Raw genomic sequence first — 16,979 nt, 5'->3', positions numbered from 1 at the left:
ATGTCTGAAGATGCAGGTGTCGGGAGGACCGTGATGGTAGCAGCCACCACCCCCAACATCACAGATTTTGGTGTCACGCTGAAGGCGGAGATCTCCTGGGGTATGAACCGACTGGAGGTGAATGCTTTTTTTTGGACTCTGGGCAGATCCAGCAACAGACTGCCATTGAAGATGAGGATCGGGGTGGGGGAGGATCACGTGGAAGACAGCAGTTTCTACATTATTGACTTTCCACTCATACTCCTGATCCCCAGGCATCCTCAGCTGTCTCAGCATAACCCATCAGTGGACTTGGGAAGAATCACTGCTTGGTTCAGCCATCGTAAGAGGGTTTGTTTTCGGTTTGGTGTTCCAAGCCCCGGACTCTCCCGAGACCAGCAGCCAATGAAGAGACAAACTTCTGCTCAGAGTAACCTGGACCCTTCAGGAAACCCAGTCCTGCCTTCAAGGGAAGACAACTCGGCTCCAGCCTATAGGCTGTGCGAGTCCTGACCCATTCCAGACAGGGGTGTGCTGGAATGAGATCTCTAGTTCAGGAGCAAACCAAGGAGGTGCCCAAGCAGTATGGAACTCTAGCAGCTAAACCAAAGGGTTCCAGTTGCCAGATCCCATCTAAGGGGAGGGCTCCAAGATGGAGATCCTTTGAACCTACTCCCAAGAGCAGAAGTACCATTTGTCGTACCTTGCTGCCAATGTCTGAGGAGATGGATGAGGACCTGGACTATGATTTGACTTCTGTTTTACTCAACACTTATGTGGACCTCTGGGGGAGACTCTGGGGTCTGCCCAAGCACACCCACTACTGACGGAGTCTCAGACGTCATCCTTGGAGGAAGATTCGGGGGTTCATGCAGCGCCCAATCCAGTAGAAATCCCCTTCCTCTTCCATTGGAGGAGGTGGTCAGGAAGGGAAAGGCCTGACTCTTCCACGGCACTGACCCTATGATTGTGCAATAGATCTACTGCCAAGTGCATATCCTCTGAGGGGTCGACTACATGTGCCTTCCGGCCCAGAGGGAAGCTCTATGGACAAGTATATTAAGGAGGCTCTTGCCCTAGGATTCATTCTGCTTTCCACCTTTGCAGCCTTGCATTGATTATAGAGGGCTGAATTGCATAATGGTCAAGAATCATTACCTCTTCCACTCACGAGCACTGCTTTCGAGATTCTCCAAGGGGTATTCTCAAAACTGGACTTGCAGAGTGCATGGAAACTGATGCGCATAAAGGAGGGTGATGAAAGTGGAAGACTGCATTCAACACACCCAACGGAGTGCTCTGGTCATGCGGCAGCAGTTTTCCCGGCCTTTACAAATGACGCACTCCATAAGTACCCCTTCGTATATTTGGATGACATCCCAATTTTTTCAAAGTCCATGGAGAAGTACGTCACTGGCGTTAGAGATGTCCTAAAGAGGCTTCTTGATCATGGACTTTACGTAAAGCTGGAGGAGTCTGAGTTTCACGTAACAACTGTATCTTCTTTGGGCTTCATCTCTCATGGAAATCTCAGGATGGACACTAGTAAGACACGGGCAGTCGGAGATTGGCCACAACCATCCAGTCCAACAATTCCTGGGAGTTGCCAACTTTTATTGAAAAAAACCGTCAGCTCAGTGATGGCTCTGCTGACAAGAGATGCACTTTTGTTTGGAATACCAAGACGGAGGCTACTTTTGCAGAGCTCAAACAGTGGTTCACGACAGATCCCATTTTGATCGCAGCAAACCTGGACCTTTCCTTCCTCGTGGATGTGGACGCCTTGGATGTCAGAGTGGGTGCAGTGTTGTCTCAACAGACGTCTTTGGACAATAAACTGCACCCACGTGCATTCTTCTCCAGGCGACTATCCCCGACAGGTGAATTACGACATTCGGAATAGAGAGCTGCTCATGGTCAAGTGGGCTCTGGAGGAATGCTTCGCAATTTACATCACATTCCTGGAGAGCATTTTGCAAACCGATTGGGGCAACAGTGAGTTTCTCCTCTGGGTTTTGCCCACAGTTCAACGACCTGCTGGAGCAGGTGAACCGAGATATGGAATGTACCCTCAGATGCCTGGCCTTTGAAAGACCGAACGAGTGAAGTGACCATCTGATGTGAGTAGAGGTTTCCCACAACACTTTACGGCATTCAGTGCACGAGGTGTCTCCTTTCAAGTGCCAATTTGAGTATTCTCCACCAGTGTCCCCTGAGCAGGAGGCAGAGTTTGGAGCTCCTCTGGCTGAAGATCTTGTCTAACGCTACAAGGAGAGATAGACTAAGGTAAGGGAGATTTTTTTAGCTTCTACCTGGAAGGCTGAAGTAAAGACTAACCACGAGAGAAGACAGGACAAACACGAGGAATTCTGCAGATGCTGGAAATTCAAGCAACACACATCAAAGTTGCTGGTGAACGCAGCAGGCCAGGCAGCATCTGTAGGAAGAGGTACAGTCGACGTTTCAGGCCGAGACCCTTCGTCAGGACTCAAGAGGGTCTGACGAAGGGTCTCGAAGAGAAGACAGGAATCAGTTTTGCAGCCTGGGCAACAGGTCCGGCTGTCGACTCAGAATTTGCCTCTCCCAGTGGCATCCAGGAAGTTGGCACCCAAGTTCATTGGACCTTTCAGGATTCTCAGGAAATTAAACCCAGTTGCCTACACCTTGCAGCTCCCCCAGACCCTGAAGATCAATTCCACTTTCCAGGTTTGCAAGATAAAGCCTGTGAACAGCAGCTCGTTAGCCCGAGCTCCATCAGCCCTGCCACCACCCAGGTTTGTTGATGGGGAGCGGGTTTTCACTGTGGAAAGAACTTTGGACTGGCATACTGTTTGAGGTATTCGCCAATATGTCATGGACTGGGAACGATTTGGACCAGAGGAGAGGTGCTGGCTGGCTCTCATCCATGACTACAATCATCATCTCTGAGCAGCCAGGGCTGTCAAGACGTTGGCCATAGGGGAGGGGGTCCTGCTACGACAAGTACCCATCCATGCCAGCTTCCGAGGTTTAGATGCTCCAACTCCTCAGAGAATGGATACCTGGCATGGCCCCTTTAAAGATTCAGGATAGTGGCGCTAATTGGCAATCATGTTCAGAGCGCCAAGGACTGAGCATTTAAGGAGAACCTGACCCTGAGGTTTAGTGCTCAACCATAAGCCTATTCATGATTTAGTCTAGTGTTTGTTTTGTGCTCAGACTCTCGATCCAGTTTGCAACCGTGTCTCGATCCTAGCCTCTGATACTCCTGCATATGTGTCCAAGCCCTCCTCATCAAAGACTGTAGTCACAGAAGTTGATTCTGCATTGAGAAAGGTCTGCTCACATTTTCACTCTACTGCTAAACTCTTCTTGCGATGGGGAACAGGGATAAACACAGAAAATATAGGCCAGTGAGCCTTGCATCAGTAGGAGAGGAACATTCAAGCAGATTGGTTGAAGTTGAGAGGGGAAGTTGAAAGGTTATTTGCAAGGCATTTAGTCAGATACCATAACAGGGAGGGAATAGCAGGTCAGAGATACATCATGGTCAGCACAGGCATAGTGAGCTGAAAGCCCTGTTCCTTTACTGTTCTGTGTTCTAACGCTAAAATTATTATGCGCTAGTGAAGTTTGGTGTTTCTAGAAATCTTTTGTAATATTTACAATTGTGTATTGAGTAAATGGAGGAGCATTCATTAAGTAACTGACAGTGAATCTGGTCTCCTGTTAAATGCTCTTTTTTTTATTTAATTCTATTACACAATACTGTCGAAATTAGTAGTTAACAGCCATTGCAAGGAAAGTTGACTCTTGCTCTAGAGCGTGCTAGACAATTGGCAGACATACATCAAATTTGCTGGTGAACGCAGCAGGCCAGGCAGCATCTCTAGGAAGAGGTACAGTCGATGTTTCAGGCCGAGACCCTTCGTCAGGACTAACTGAAGGATGAGCTAGTAAGAGATTTGAAAGTGGGAGGGGGAGGGGGAGATCCAAAATGATAGGAGAGGACAGGAGGGGGAGGGATGGAGCCAAGAGCTGGACAGGTGATTGGCAAAAGGGTTATGAGAGGATCATGGGACAGGAGGTCTGGGGAGAAGGAAAAGGGGGGGGGGAACCCAGAGGATGGGCAAGGGGTATAGTCAGAGGGACAGAGGGAGAAAAAGGAGAGTGAGAGAAAGAATGTGTGTATATAAATAAATAACGGATGAGATACGAGGGGGAGGTGGGGCATTAGCGGAAGTTAGAGCAGTCAATGTTCATGCCATCAGGTTGGAGGCTACCCAGACGGAATATAAGGTGTTGTTCCTCCAACCTGAGTGTGGCTTCATATTTACAGTACAGGAGGCCGTAGATAGACATGTCAGAATGGGAATGGGATGTGGAATTAAAATGACTGGCCACTGGGAGATCCTGCTTTCTCTGGCGGACAGAGCGTAGGTGTTCAGCAAAGCGGTCTCCCAGTCTGCGTCGGGTCTGGCCAATATATAAAAGGCCACATCGGGAGCACCGGACGCAGTATATCACCCCAGCCGACTCACAGGTGAAGTGTCACCTCACCTGGAAGGACTGTCTGGGACCCAGAATGGTGGTAAGCAGGGAAGTGTAAGGGCATGTGTAGCACTTGTTCCGCTTACACGGATAAGTGCCAGGAGGGAGATCAGTGGGGAGGGATGGGAGGGACGAATGGACAAGGGAGTCGCGTAGGGATTCCGTACATCCACATCCCATTCCCATTCTGACATGTCTATCCACGGCCTCCTCTACTGTAAAGATGAAGCCGCACTCAGGTTGGAGGAACAACACCTTTATATTCCGTCTGGGTGGCCTCCAACCTGATGGCATGAACATTGACTTCTCTAACTTCCGCTAATGCCCCACCTCCCCCTCGTACCCCATCTGTTATTTATTTATATACACACATTCTTTCTCTCACTCTCCTTTTTCTCCCTCTGTCCCTCTGACTATACCCCTTGCCCATACTCTGGGTTTTCCCCCCCTCCCCCTTTTCTTTCTCCCTCGCCCTCCTGTCCCATGATCCTCTCATATCCCTTTTGCCAATCACCTGTCCAGCTCTTGGCTCCATCCCTCGCCCTCCTGTCTTCTCCTATCATTTGGGATCTCCCCCTCCCCCTCCCACTTTCAAATCCCTTACTAGCTCTTCTTTCAGTTAGTCCTGACGAAGGGTCTCTGCCTGAAACGTCAACTGTACCTCTTCCTAGAGATGCTGCCTGGCCTGCTGCGTTCACCAGCAACCTTGATGTGTGTTGCTTGAATTTCCAGCATCTGTAGAATTCCTCGAATTAGCAGGCATAACCTGTTAAACGAGGAAACTAACCAAACAGAAAACCTGAGGCTTAGTGGACTGTGATTTATAGCAGCATTTTGTTTTTATTTTAGAATTTCAACATCTGCAATATTTTTGATTTTTCAAGTAAAGTACTAACGTGTCCATCAAACACTTAGATGTGATTATAAACTCACGACAAGCAGATAGTTGTGAAGAGGAGGTCCGGGTTGTGCTGATACACTTGCTGCAATTTTCTCTGGTCCTCCATGGACCCTCAAGCTATCAGCATGAATGCCTTTTGATTTATCTGAAAATGGGCTGGGTTGATCAGACCCAAAAGACTCAATCCAATTTGAGTGTCCACGAGATGTGGTAATAAGTGCACAAGTACAGCAAAGTAACTTAAGCCTGATTTATTATCATAAAATAGATCCTTAGGCTAGGTCAGTGTTTCCCAACTTACCCCTCTTTGGCACAATATACTTTCCGGCGCCCCCTAGTGTAAAAACATGTCTACCATATGCTAACTTTAGAAAAATGATTATGCTTTAAAGTTTTATTTGCCATCAAAGCTAGCTTACACAGTACCTGTGTGCTGTACAGCAGCTTTGATATCAATGTGATCCTTGAGCTTGCTGGGTTTTTAGCAAGAGTTGAAATATCTGGTTCAAGTTGTGACAGCAAAAGCCTTAAGTCCCCACACTTAACAATGTCCAAGCAGTTTCTGTTTTTTTTTGTGAGAATGTAGTTCACCACACTGAAGCCTCTTTCAACAAGGTTGGAGGATGGAGATGCAATGAAGAGCAGTTTAGCTCTTTTAAGACCAGGACATATCGCATGACACTGTAGCCACATACCACAAAGGTCGACATTTTTGAAAAGCATTTTTGCTTTTTAGTCATTCTCAATTTGAATAATTTCTTCTTACAAGCTCTCTTCCTGTTCTTCCACCTTGCAAAGAAATATATAAACTACCCAGTTTGGAATTTCCAGATTGTTCAAATGCTTGAATTGATTCTGAAAATCCTTCTTCAGTGACTGCAGCTACAAGCAGTACCCTTGCGAATCACTATCTGTGAAAGAGAGTGCCATACTTTTCATTCAGGAAAACTGTATTCTTCTCCCAAGGTTTTGCTTAAAAATTTCCAATTTTCTGATAAAAGTGGACACTGCACATTTTGCTTGGATTAATTTGAAATTCTCACCCTGCAGTTTCATGTTTAGAATATTCATTTTGTCACACAGATCAGCTAGGTATGCCACATCTCCATGTACAAGTTCAATATTGTTTCCTAAGCTCTTGTTGACTTTGAGCAGAAATTCAACCACAATGTCAAAAAGATCAAAAAACCTTTTAAGCAGCAGCCTTTTAACAGCCACACACTTAAGTGTGAAGAAGCAAGGATTCAAACTCTTCATTGTTATCTTAGCATAACTGGTGAAATATTTTGCTATTTAATGGATGAGCTTTAATTTTGATAGAAGCTATTACAAGAGTCATGCTTGTAAAAAGTCACTGGCTGAGGTTTTTGTCTGTGAGATGTTGATGATGAATTACACAATGGATTGCAAACAGACTTGGAATTTAGTTTTTCATAAATGCCTCTAAACCAGCATGGTGACCTGTCATGTATGGTTCTCCATCTGTTGCACAATAAATCATGTTTCTAATTGGAATTCTTTTATCCTCAATATATATTTTGAGCTTCCTGTAGATTGATTCTCAATTGATACTTGTTTCTAACATTTTTTTTTATCAGAAGAGAATCTCTTCATAAACTTCTCTATTTTTGATAAGCTGTACATATGCCATTAGCAATACCTTGTCTTGCACAGTTGACTCAAGAAATAGGAGTTCAATCCACAAGCATTGAGAGACATGCAGAGACAGATAAATTCTTTGGTCTTTAGTTCTCATGCCACTAGTGCCTGAGGCTAAGAAAGAATCCAGATGCTATTATACACACACAAAATGCTGGAGGAACTCAGCAGGCCAGACGGCGTCTGACTGATCTCTTTTTTTTCTAGTCCTGATGAAGGGTCTTGGCCCGAAACGTCAACTGTTTACTCCTTTCTGTAGATGCTGCCTGGCTTGCCGAGTTCCTCCATCATTTTGTGTGTTCCCTTAATTTCCAGCATCTGCAGATTTTCTCTTCTTAGTGTAAGAATATAACCACTACTAACAAACATTTAACGAATCAGTAGGGTTTAACTTGTATTCTACAGGCTCACAAAGCACTAAAGTGGAATTGTTTATTCTTCTATCTAATATTTTTACAAAATTTGATACACGAGTCTATGCAGCTTTCTTGATGTAGCCTTTGTTATCTTCTTCCATGCTGTTAGTGCTGGTTCAGTTGATAGTAGAGTATCCTCCCAGTAAAATGTCACGGATTCAAGTCCCTGTTCAGTCACTGGAGGTTAAATCAGTGAAGTATAGAGGGAATGCTAAATTCTCAGATGGGATATTAAATTGCTCGCCCTTACAGATGGATGCAAGAAGTAGATGGTAATATCTTAAGAAGAGCAACAAAGTTTATTGCAGATTGATAACTCCCCCTCAAATAACATCACTAAAAGAGATTATATAGCCAATTTTCTCATTACTATTTCTTGCATTTCACTGTGTTGCTGTATTTCTCAAGTTACAACAGTAGTCACACTTAGAAATGTCTTCACTATCATTATATAAATGTACGCTGTTTAGTTTTGGGTTTTTGGTTGACCAGTCTTTATACATAGATGGGGGGAAAAAGCACTAAATGTGGACCGTTGCCAATGCTTACTGTCTCCATTGGTCTCATTTACTCTGTCTGGACACCTTCCCATTTTTCTGGCATTCAATACCGCCACAATATGTTCCTTTTTCCAGCGCTGCATTTCAATCAATGCAGTGGTAACAAAGATTGTGTTGTTCATCTAACTTTGGAACTGGCCCGGTCAAGAATCCAGTAATGGCCTTGGCTTGCAGTATTAATGAGACATTGGCTAGAGAGTCTGCAGTAGCCTTGGAAATATTTTGTTCCATTATTAACTGACAGAAGTAGGCCAAGTAGCACTTTGATGGGATGACTCTCCATTGTACATTCCATGAACAAGTGTTAACAAACAGTACACGTACCTATTCCATAATAAGAAGGATCTGTGTGTTTCTATCTCATTCTCATTACATGCTGCTACAAGTCTGAAATAATGATCCATTTGGCATACAATCCTCTGGTTCACCAATACTGAAGTAGTACTTAAATCCCTACTGTTGCTGGCATCCTGCTCTCTTATAAACATCTGCTCTCTAGGTTTTTAATAGTTAGGTTTTGGCCCAACAGCTGTCTGAGAGGAGTCCTGCATTCCTAAAGCTCATCGTGAGAAGTGTACGGATTAGTGAATCCGGAACCATTAACTCCAACTCTTCATATTCCTAGGGTCTTCATCACATGTTATACTGCCTTCAGTTTTTCTCCATTTGGAAGAAATATTTTTTCTATTAATATGAGAAGTATTCAAAGAAAATTTGAAAAAGCTGTTACTTATAAACCTTTTGATTATTCTCCAGACTTGTTTGCAATGTCATAATCCACTGAGAGTTTCAGGAAAATGAATTTCCTTTTCCTGCATGAAAATAATTGACAGGGTGGTAAATGGTGACATATGTATTTTGATAATAAATTTATTTTGAAGTTTGAAAATCCAGGAGATTGCAAATTCATGCAGTGTGCGATTGTTACAGTTGGATAATTGTGCACAGGATGACCCCTACTTCCTGATGGAGATTTCCAGCAGAAGTCCTTTCAACATCTGAAGAGCAGTCAAACTCATTCAGTTATATTTAAGATCATAGTCATAGAGCACTACAGTACAGAAACAGGCCCTTCAGCCCACCTAGCCCCTACTGAGCTGTTGTTCTGTCTAGTCCCATCGACACTCACCTGGAGCATAGCCCTCCATTGTCATGGGCACAGTGGGTTGCCATGGAGCGTAGAGCTTCTGGGGCTTTTGAGCACCTGTGTTTACTAATCAGTGTCTTAACTAGAGTTGAGAAGCCCTTGTATTTTGATTTAATCTTGTCAAGTTAATTGTGGCTGACGCATGTTTCCTGCAGTCTATGATTATTTAAAGAGGACTGTCAGTTAATGTCTTAGTGGGGTCAATGTGTTGGAGAGGATGAATTGTCTCATGGTGTTGCTCCACTCAGGCTCTGATTCTGATGTTTAACCTCCTGTTTCCATCTCTTCTTTGGGATTCTGCCATTCCTTTGTGCCTGGGTCCAGTCTTCCAAGAGTGGACCATGGCAGAATGACCCCACTAATATGGACCCACTGGAGGTGCTGGGCTTCTCTGGTCTATGTTCAAGAAATTTTTTGGGGTTCTCTGGGTTGACAGGGTTTGCAACGTCTCCCATGTCATGACTTCTTTATTCTGAGTTATATGCTATGTTTTCAAGTGAAACACAAAGTTTCAGAGCTACATGAACCTGGTATGCTTCCAAGTAAAATGCAAGTCAAAGGCTATGGTTCGAAGTGATATGCCATGTTTCTGAGTCAGATACTGTGATTCCATGTTGTATGCTATGATTCTGAGTTATGCGCTGGATTTCCAAGTTATATATTGTGCTTCCAAGTCAAATGCTATGGTTCCAAGTTAAATGCTATGTTTCTGAGTTAATTGCAGTATTTCCAAGTTATATGCTATGTTTTGAGATCCAGGTCTGCCTATTGTGCCTTTTTTTTTCAGACCTGCCTTGAGAGCTCCAGATCTGTTCCGGATTTTCCAGCCCTGCTCCAAGTGATCTACATTGGGAGCATCAGAGCTGTTCTGGATTTTCCAGTGCTGCCAAACTGCCGGTCTGCCTCAGGATCATCAAAGTGCTGCCTTGGGCTCCAGGTTTGCCTTGTGATTTTCAGACCTGCCTCGAGCTCTCTGGGCCACCTGATGCCAGCCTCTTGGGGTGGGGGGGGGGGGGGTGGCTACTGTCATGAGCATTGAGCTTCTGGGGTTTTTGAGCATCTGTGTTTGCTATTCAGTGTCTTAACTAGACTTGAGAAGCCCTTGTGTTTTTGATTTGATCTTGTCAAGTTAATTGTGGCTGGCACATGTTTCCTGCAGTCTATGATTATTTAAAGAGAACTCTCGGTCGGTGCCTTAGTGGGGTCAATGTGTCAGAGAGGGTGAATTATCTCGTGGTGTCACTCAGTCACTCCTCCTCGGGTTCTGATTCCGATGTTTAACCTCTTGTTTCCATTGCTTCCTGGGGATCCGGCCATTCTTCCCCACCTGGGTCCAGTCCTTCATGAGTGCACCAGGACATCCATACCCCTCCCATTCATGTACCTATCCAGACTTAAATGTCGCAGTCAAACCTGCATCCACCACTTCTGGCGACCTGTTCCACACTTGCACCACCCACTGAGTGTAGACGTTCCACCTCGGGTTTCCTTTAGGTATTTTACATTTCACCCTTAACCTATGACCTCCAGTTCTAGTCTCACCCAACCTCAGTGGAAAAGGTTTACTTGCATTTACCCTATCTATACCCCTCATGAATTTGTGTGCCTCCATCAAGTCTCCCCTCATTCTCCAGTGCTCCAGGGAATAATGTCATAATCTATTCAACCTACCCTTATAACTCAAGTCGTCAAGTCCCAGCAAAGTCCTTGTAAATTTTCTCTGCACTTTTTCAATCTTATTGCTATCTTTCCTGTAGGTAGGTGACCAAAGCTGCACATATTTGCATAATATTTGCAAAGTATTTGCATAATACTCCAAATTTGGCTTCACCGCTATCTTGCACAATTTCCACATGATATCTCAATTCTGGTACTCTGTACTCTGATTTATGAAGGCAAACGTGTAGAAAGCTCTCTCTATGACCCTATCTACTTGTGAGACCATTTTCTAGGAATTATGGATTTGTATTCTCAGATCCCTTTGTTTTATCTCGCTTCTCAGTGTCCTACTGTCCACTGTGTAATTTCTACACTGGTTTGTCTTCTCAAAGTGCAAAACCTCTGGAACACAAGGAAGGGGTTATCAGAACACTACATCACTGTGCCGAGAATGTGCCCACTGATATTACAGCTAAAGACATGGAGTGCAAGTATTTAAGAGAAGCCTCGAAAGCTTGCGGCTATCCTGACTGGGTCTTCAGCGAGACAGCAGTAAAACCCAGCAGGGACATCAGCCCAACAGACAGAGAAGGAGCAAGGCAGACGGAAGAACGTAGTCCTCCTATATATAGCTGCAGTTTCAGAGAAACACTAAATCCCTGCGTTTTTCAAGCCTACAAACACACTCTGACAGAAATGTCTTCTAGACAACACAGCAAGTCCAGTTGCCTTGATTTACTACTGCTTGATGCAAAACCTCCACTCTATTTTTGTTGTTCCCCTCACCCCTTGTGGCGCATTGGGCAGCAACCTTGTGGTTTCTTTAATGTTTGTCTGTTTTTTACGTGGCTGAGTTGTTGGAAAGCGTGCAAGGAGCCAGCCAGATTAGAGCCCATGACAACTCCCCTTGAAGACCTGTGCTGATGCAACTACACCACTGGCTGGCTAACTCTATTTGTAATGCAGTATTATGATGAAATGCTAATCCCTATCTGCCTTACTAATTAAGCAGGAAAAAAAATGGGTTAGTTCTCCTTTGCACAGTTTTTTTTTTAACCAACCAATACTGAAAGCAAGTTATCTGGTTACTTATTGTTTCATTGCCCTTCATATAAACTTTACAAACTGGCTGTTTTATAAAAGAAAATGTTTGAAAATTAGTTGCCAAGTACTTCATATCTTGAATCTCTGTAAGCTCATTCTTCAAAGTAGAAACTCCATTGAGCAATTACAGACACTGTGATTGTGTTGTCTTTACATAGAGAGCATCAAATAATCAGGTGAAAGTTTATTTCTGAGACAAGTTACGTGATGCATATCCAAGCCATTGCTGTGAATGGAATGCATCTGAAACTCAACTTTGCAGAGAAATAAAGTTACCACATGATTGGTTCGCTGTCCAGACCTGGTTCATCTCTGGTAGAGATCATTTGATCCAACGTGATTCAATCACCAATTTCAATTAAACTTCTCTTCATTCTATAAACCTCCACTGTGACAATTCCTTCTAATTGTTCAAGTTCACCTTGCTAGAAGGGATTAAAAACATGAATATGCTCACTTGAAATTACACTTTTTTGGATAATCATTACAAAAGTGATGCTTTTGACACAACTTGAGTTGATTTATCTTTTAGGAGTCAAATTTGGTTGAACAATGGTTGAACGTGCTGTCAATCGTTTGTCATTAAAACTTCTGCAGCTGAATTCCACACAGTGGTGTACACTGTTGGTCTGTACATTGGAAAGAAATCAGCCAAATGATGTACCACACTGGGCTCTGAATATCTCTGCAGCACTTCCTTGAACTTCTGTAAGGAGTGTGTATGTTTTCCATGTGACCATGTGGGTTTCCTCTGGGTGTTCTGGTTTCCTCCCATATTTCAAAGGCGTATAAATTTGTAGATTAATTGCTCATATAGGTGTAATTGGGCTAGAAGGACCTGTTATTGTGCTGTATCTAAATAAATAAAAAAAATCTGACTTTGAAGTGTCAAGACTGAAAGTATTCTTGTAGGTTAGCATGAGTTGTCTCAAGTGATGTTCCCCAATTAACATTGGCCTGTTTCATAGTTTCTACAAGATAAGAGTTTGGAAAGATCTCCACCAGGCTGGTTTTCAGTTTGAGAGTATTTTCCATAAGTGATATCTGGTTGAAGTTGTATTTATTTTTATTTATTAAAAAAAAAATCTGTAGCAGTGTTAATTCATGTGTTAACACACTAGTTATTAATCAGCACACTATTCAATACCAGGATGGTTTTTGTTGTCACTGCTTGTGGCAATGATCCCATACAATCCTATTTCACATATAGGCCAGACAACATAAAGATAGAAGATGTTTTATTACTCAAATTTGCTCTTATAATTGGGCAAGGAAGGTAGATAGAGACATTAATCCCATCAATTCATAGTTACCACTGCAAAAAGTTGCATTTTTAAAATCACTATTTTCTAAAAATGTAGTTACTTCAATTGAAATTCCGAAGCAGTTGTAGTGGGATCTAAATGCTTATCTCCAGGTCAGTAGCCCTGACTAATACAAAGAAGATCAATAACTTCACCACCATACTCTGTTATGAAATGGAATTAATATTTTTTTTCCTCTCCGGCCTGTATCTGTTTCTGCTGTGGCCATGGTGAAATCTGAGGCATACCAGAAAATAACATTCCCAGCCCTACCACATTGTCCGAGGACCTTTTGGAATGGTAACTCCAAACGTTGCTGGAGGATGAATTAAAGAGGTTTTATAAAAATATCTGAGACAGTTTGAAAGGAGCAAAAGTGAAACGTACAAAATAGATAGGACCATCATTTGGAGATTGGACCACTCATAGAAATTCCAATTCAAAATGGCAGGAGCTTAATGACATTAAAGAATAGGAGTTTCACTAAATGCAAATGGAGCCCACTTTACAATCAAGTATCAATGGGCAAGAACATCTGCCATCAGGGGAGTCCCACAGTGTCTGCCTTGGGACAGGAAACCAGGAAGGGAGGAACTTTACTATGACCTCCTGTGCCAAATGAGCTCCTCCCTTCCTGTAAGGTTGCCCCAGACCAATGATATTAGGAAAGCTTTCTGACAATGAGGCTCTTCATCTCTGGCTTCCTCTGTACTTCTTCAACAAAACTTAAATGAAAAATAATGTTTATTTTTACATTCTTACTGTTCTCTTGATCCAATTGCTTGTAAAGTTGAATCATTTGCATCAGTACTTGAATTGCAAATAATTCACAAGATTTTAACCCTGTGGATATGGCCTTTGATTTTATCTATTCTTTGTGTCTCATTTTTTTCCCCAGATGTTTATCGAAAATTATTTGCAAGCAGTCATTCCAGACAGTCAGGCAGTGTGTGTGAACGGGCCTTAGAAAAACAGAAGCAAGAACCACTGCAGCCTGTGTGAATCCCAGAGGGCAGCAATGGCTCATCGCTCAAAGGTCCCTTTAAGGGAAGCCCCAGATGGAGGATGGGGATGGATGGTTGTGATCAGCTGCTTCCTGCTGACAGTCTGTACAAGGGCAGTGTCCAGGTTTGTTTGTAAATTTTCTGTGGTTTACTTAAGGGCAAACTATTACTGAATTTAGAACCTTCTGCTCCATGTGAACTGTGACCAGTTTTCCGGTTCATTGTGTGACATTTGTTTACAGCTTGATTGCTATGCTCCGTGTTGTCCTGTGTGCGTGCCGCTCCCTTATAATTTCAGATTAGCTTTACTTGTCACGGGTGTATTGAAACATGCAGTGCAATGTGTCAGATCAAATCAGAAAGGGTTGTGCAGGACAGCCCCGTGCTTCCGGTGCTGTCACAACATGCCCACAACTCTCGAATCCTAACCACACATCTTTGGGATGTAGGAGGAAACTGGAGCACCCAGAGGAAACCCATGTAGTCACAGGGAAGAACATACAATCTCCTTACAGGCAACGGTGGAGAATTGAACTCCAACTAGTGATGGCTGGCACAATGATGACATTATGCTTACCTTTAGGCTACTGTGCCACCTTATAATGGAGCAACAAGCACACGCTCTGAGGAAATCATTGGGATTGCTCCTAAATAACAAACCCACAAGAGTTGGTCAGCACCTACTGGTGACTCTTGTCTCTAGTCATCCAGTCTGATTCATTGGGGCATCATGGGACCTGGAACATTTACTTCTGCCATTCCCTGGGAGTGTTTGATCAGAGAGTGAAGGGAGTTCAACCCATGTTTAACACTTTTTTTTCATTTTATTTTATTACTTCCATGTTGAACTCTGTTGTCCCTGTGTGAGATTCAGAGACGGGACTGGAGATATAACTTTGTAGATTTTCTTACTACTTTTTTAGATAACCCTTTTGTTTGAAGTTTATCCAAGTTTTAGAGTGTGTCTTCTTTGTTTTAAGAATAACTTCATTTACAAGGTTTTAAATTCGAATATAGTCCCAGCTGTCAAGATCTCAAAGCAGACCCTGCAGCGTCCACCGTTAAGGAAGATGCTCTCTGTACAGGTAGCTCATGCGCAGTCTGGAAGTAGAAAGTGACATCTGGGTACAGATGCCCACCAGTGACTATCCCTCCTCAGTCAGGATACTCAGAACTGCGGCAGACACCCAGCGGTCCCTGTTAGACGAGAAGAAATCCACATAAAGTAGGCAGCATGTACCATAGCATTAACGTCAAGGTTGGCGTACGACCAGTGCTCAGCTCCTGCAGAAGAGCATTTGGACAAGTTCTAACCAGTCTATGAGCTAAGTGATAATGTTAACCTGCAGCTCCTGCTAGTTTGCCAGCCTGATTTCTTCGGACAAAATTCAAAGTCCAAAGCACATGTCTCTACACACAATCCTGAGATTCTTTTTCTGCAAGCATACTTTAGCAAATCTGTAGAACAGTACCTGTAAACTGTAAAATCAGGAACTGTTAGCTGTAAACAAACTATGCAAATGTAGATGTAAATAAATGGCAATAAATAATAGCATGAAATAACAACAAAACTATCCTTAAATGAGTGTAGCTATCCCGTTTTGTTCGGTTAGAGGACTTCTAGTTACCGGACGTGCTTGGTTCTCTAAGAGAATGATGTCATCTCCGTTGACAAGAGTAAACCCACCAGTGGCCTGCCAGAAGCCCAGAACATTTCTCTCAGTGGATCTGTGCTGAGGGCACATTCATGAAGACCTGATAACAATCATACATCCCCTGCAGAGCAATAAGATCTGTGACCATGAGAAGCAAGTCAATCTGGCCTGAGCACAGCTAAGCCCATCAACTTGCTCCTCTGAAGATGGAAGTGGCTCCATGCAGATTGAATATAGCATGGGTCAACCCTGACTCACTCTTCCACCTGGTCAAGGACCCATTAAATTTGACCAGACACACTCTGGCAGCAAACACGAAATGTTTGCTGGGATTTCGTTTAGCAAAATCTGGGTATGTGCAGAGTCCTGATAAGTGTCTGTGATCCACCCTGTTGAATGGCCTTTCCTGACTGAGTGAGAACCAGGCACTGGAAATACTGGGAAAGACGACCCGGATCTAAGTGAACTGGACCGGGACATCATGGATCGCAGGTGGATGGGCGTTGCTCAGCCTGGGGATGAAAAGTGAGCGTGAGCTTCATAACAGGCAGCGATTGCTCTTGATCGACAGCGGGGCTTCTCCCCGTTCACTAGACTTTCCCCCAGGACCTCCTAGAGACGTCAGACATCTCATCCACTCCTTTTGAACGTGCCTCCTGAGAACCGGTGTAGGGCATTGGTCAGTTGATTGCCATTCTCCAATCTGATCACTGGTAGAGCCTGCCACAGGACTGGGTATGTTCTTGCTGGATAACTGTGCCCCCAGCTTTATTTTGTATCTAGACTTTTTCACCCCCGCAAAAAGTCAGTGGCTGGTGTTAGCTGTTGCAGAGTTATAACCTCAGTAAAGCTCCATCATGAACACTAGCCTTCCCACTGTAGAGAGCGTCTTCTTCAGAAGGTAGTGCCTCAAAAAGGCAACATTGATCATTAAGGATTCCCATCACCCAGGACCTGCCTTTTTTCTCATGACTACCATCATTGAGGAGGTACAGGAGCCTGAAGACACACTCGAGGTTTAGGAGAAGCTTCTTCCCCTCCACCATTAGATTTCTGAATGG

The 16,979-nt window shown here is 43.6% G+C and overlaps 1 protein-coding gene across 8 annotated transcripts in view; it reads left to right on the top strand.

Annotated features, from left to right (window-relative positions):
- Nucleotides 1-16,979, top strand: part of LOC140185720 (monocarboxylate transporter 12-like) — a 104,893-nt gene that overhangs the window by 53,263 nt on the left and 34,651 nt on the right. For 6 of the 8 annotated variants that reach the window (XM_072239286.1, XM_072239285.1, XM_072239282.1 and 3 more), the window contains 2 exons: nt 9,980-10,129; nt 14,158-14,387. In XM_072239286.1, coding sequence (XP_072095387.1) covers nt 14,278-14,387 — 110 coding nt within the window. In that variant the 5' untranslated portion in view covers nt 9,980-10,129; nt 14,158-14,277. Of the gene's footprint in view, nt 1-9,979; nt 10,130-12,627; nt 12,664-14,157; nt 14,388-16,979 lie in introns of those variants that run through there. The other 2 variants (XM_072239288.1, XM_072239287.1) reach the window with 2 other exon arrangements.

The sequence above is a fragment of the Mobula birostris genome, chromosome 21 (genome assembly GCF_030028105.1).
Source record: "Mobula birostris isolate sMobBir1 chromosome 21, sMobBir1.hap1, whole genome shotgun sequence".
NCBI lineage: Eukaryota > Metazoa > Chordata > Chondrichthyes > Myliobatiformes > Myliobatidae > Mobula > Mobula birostris.
This window is presented reverse-complemented; position numbering and strand designations above follow the sequence as displayed.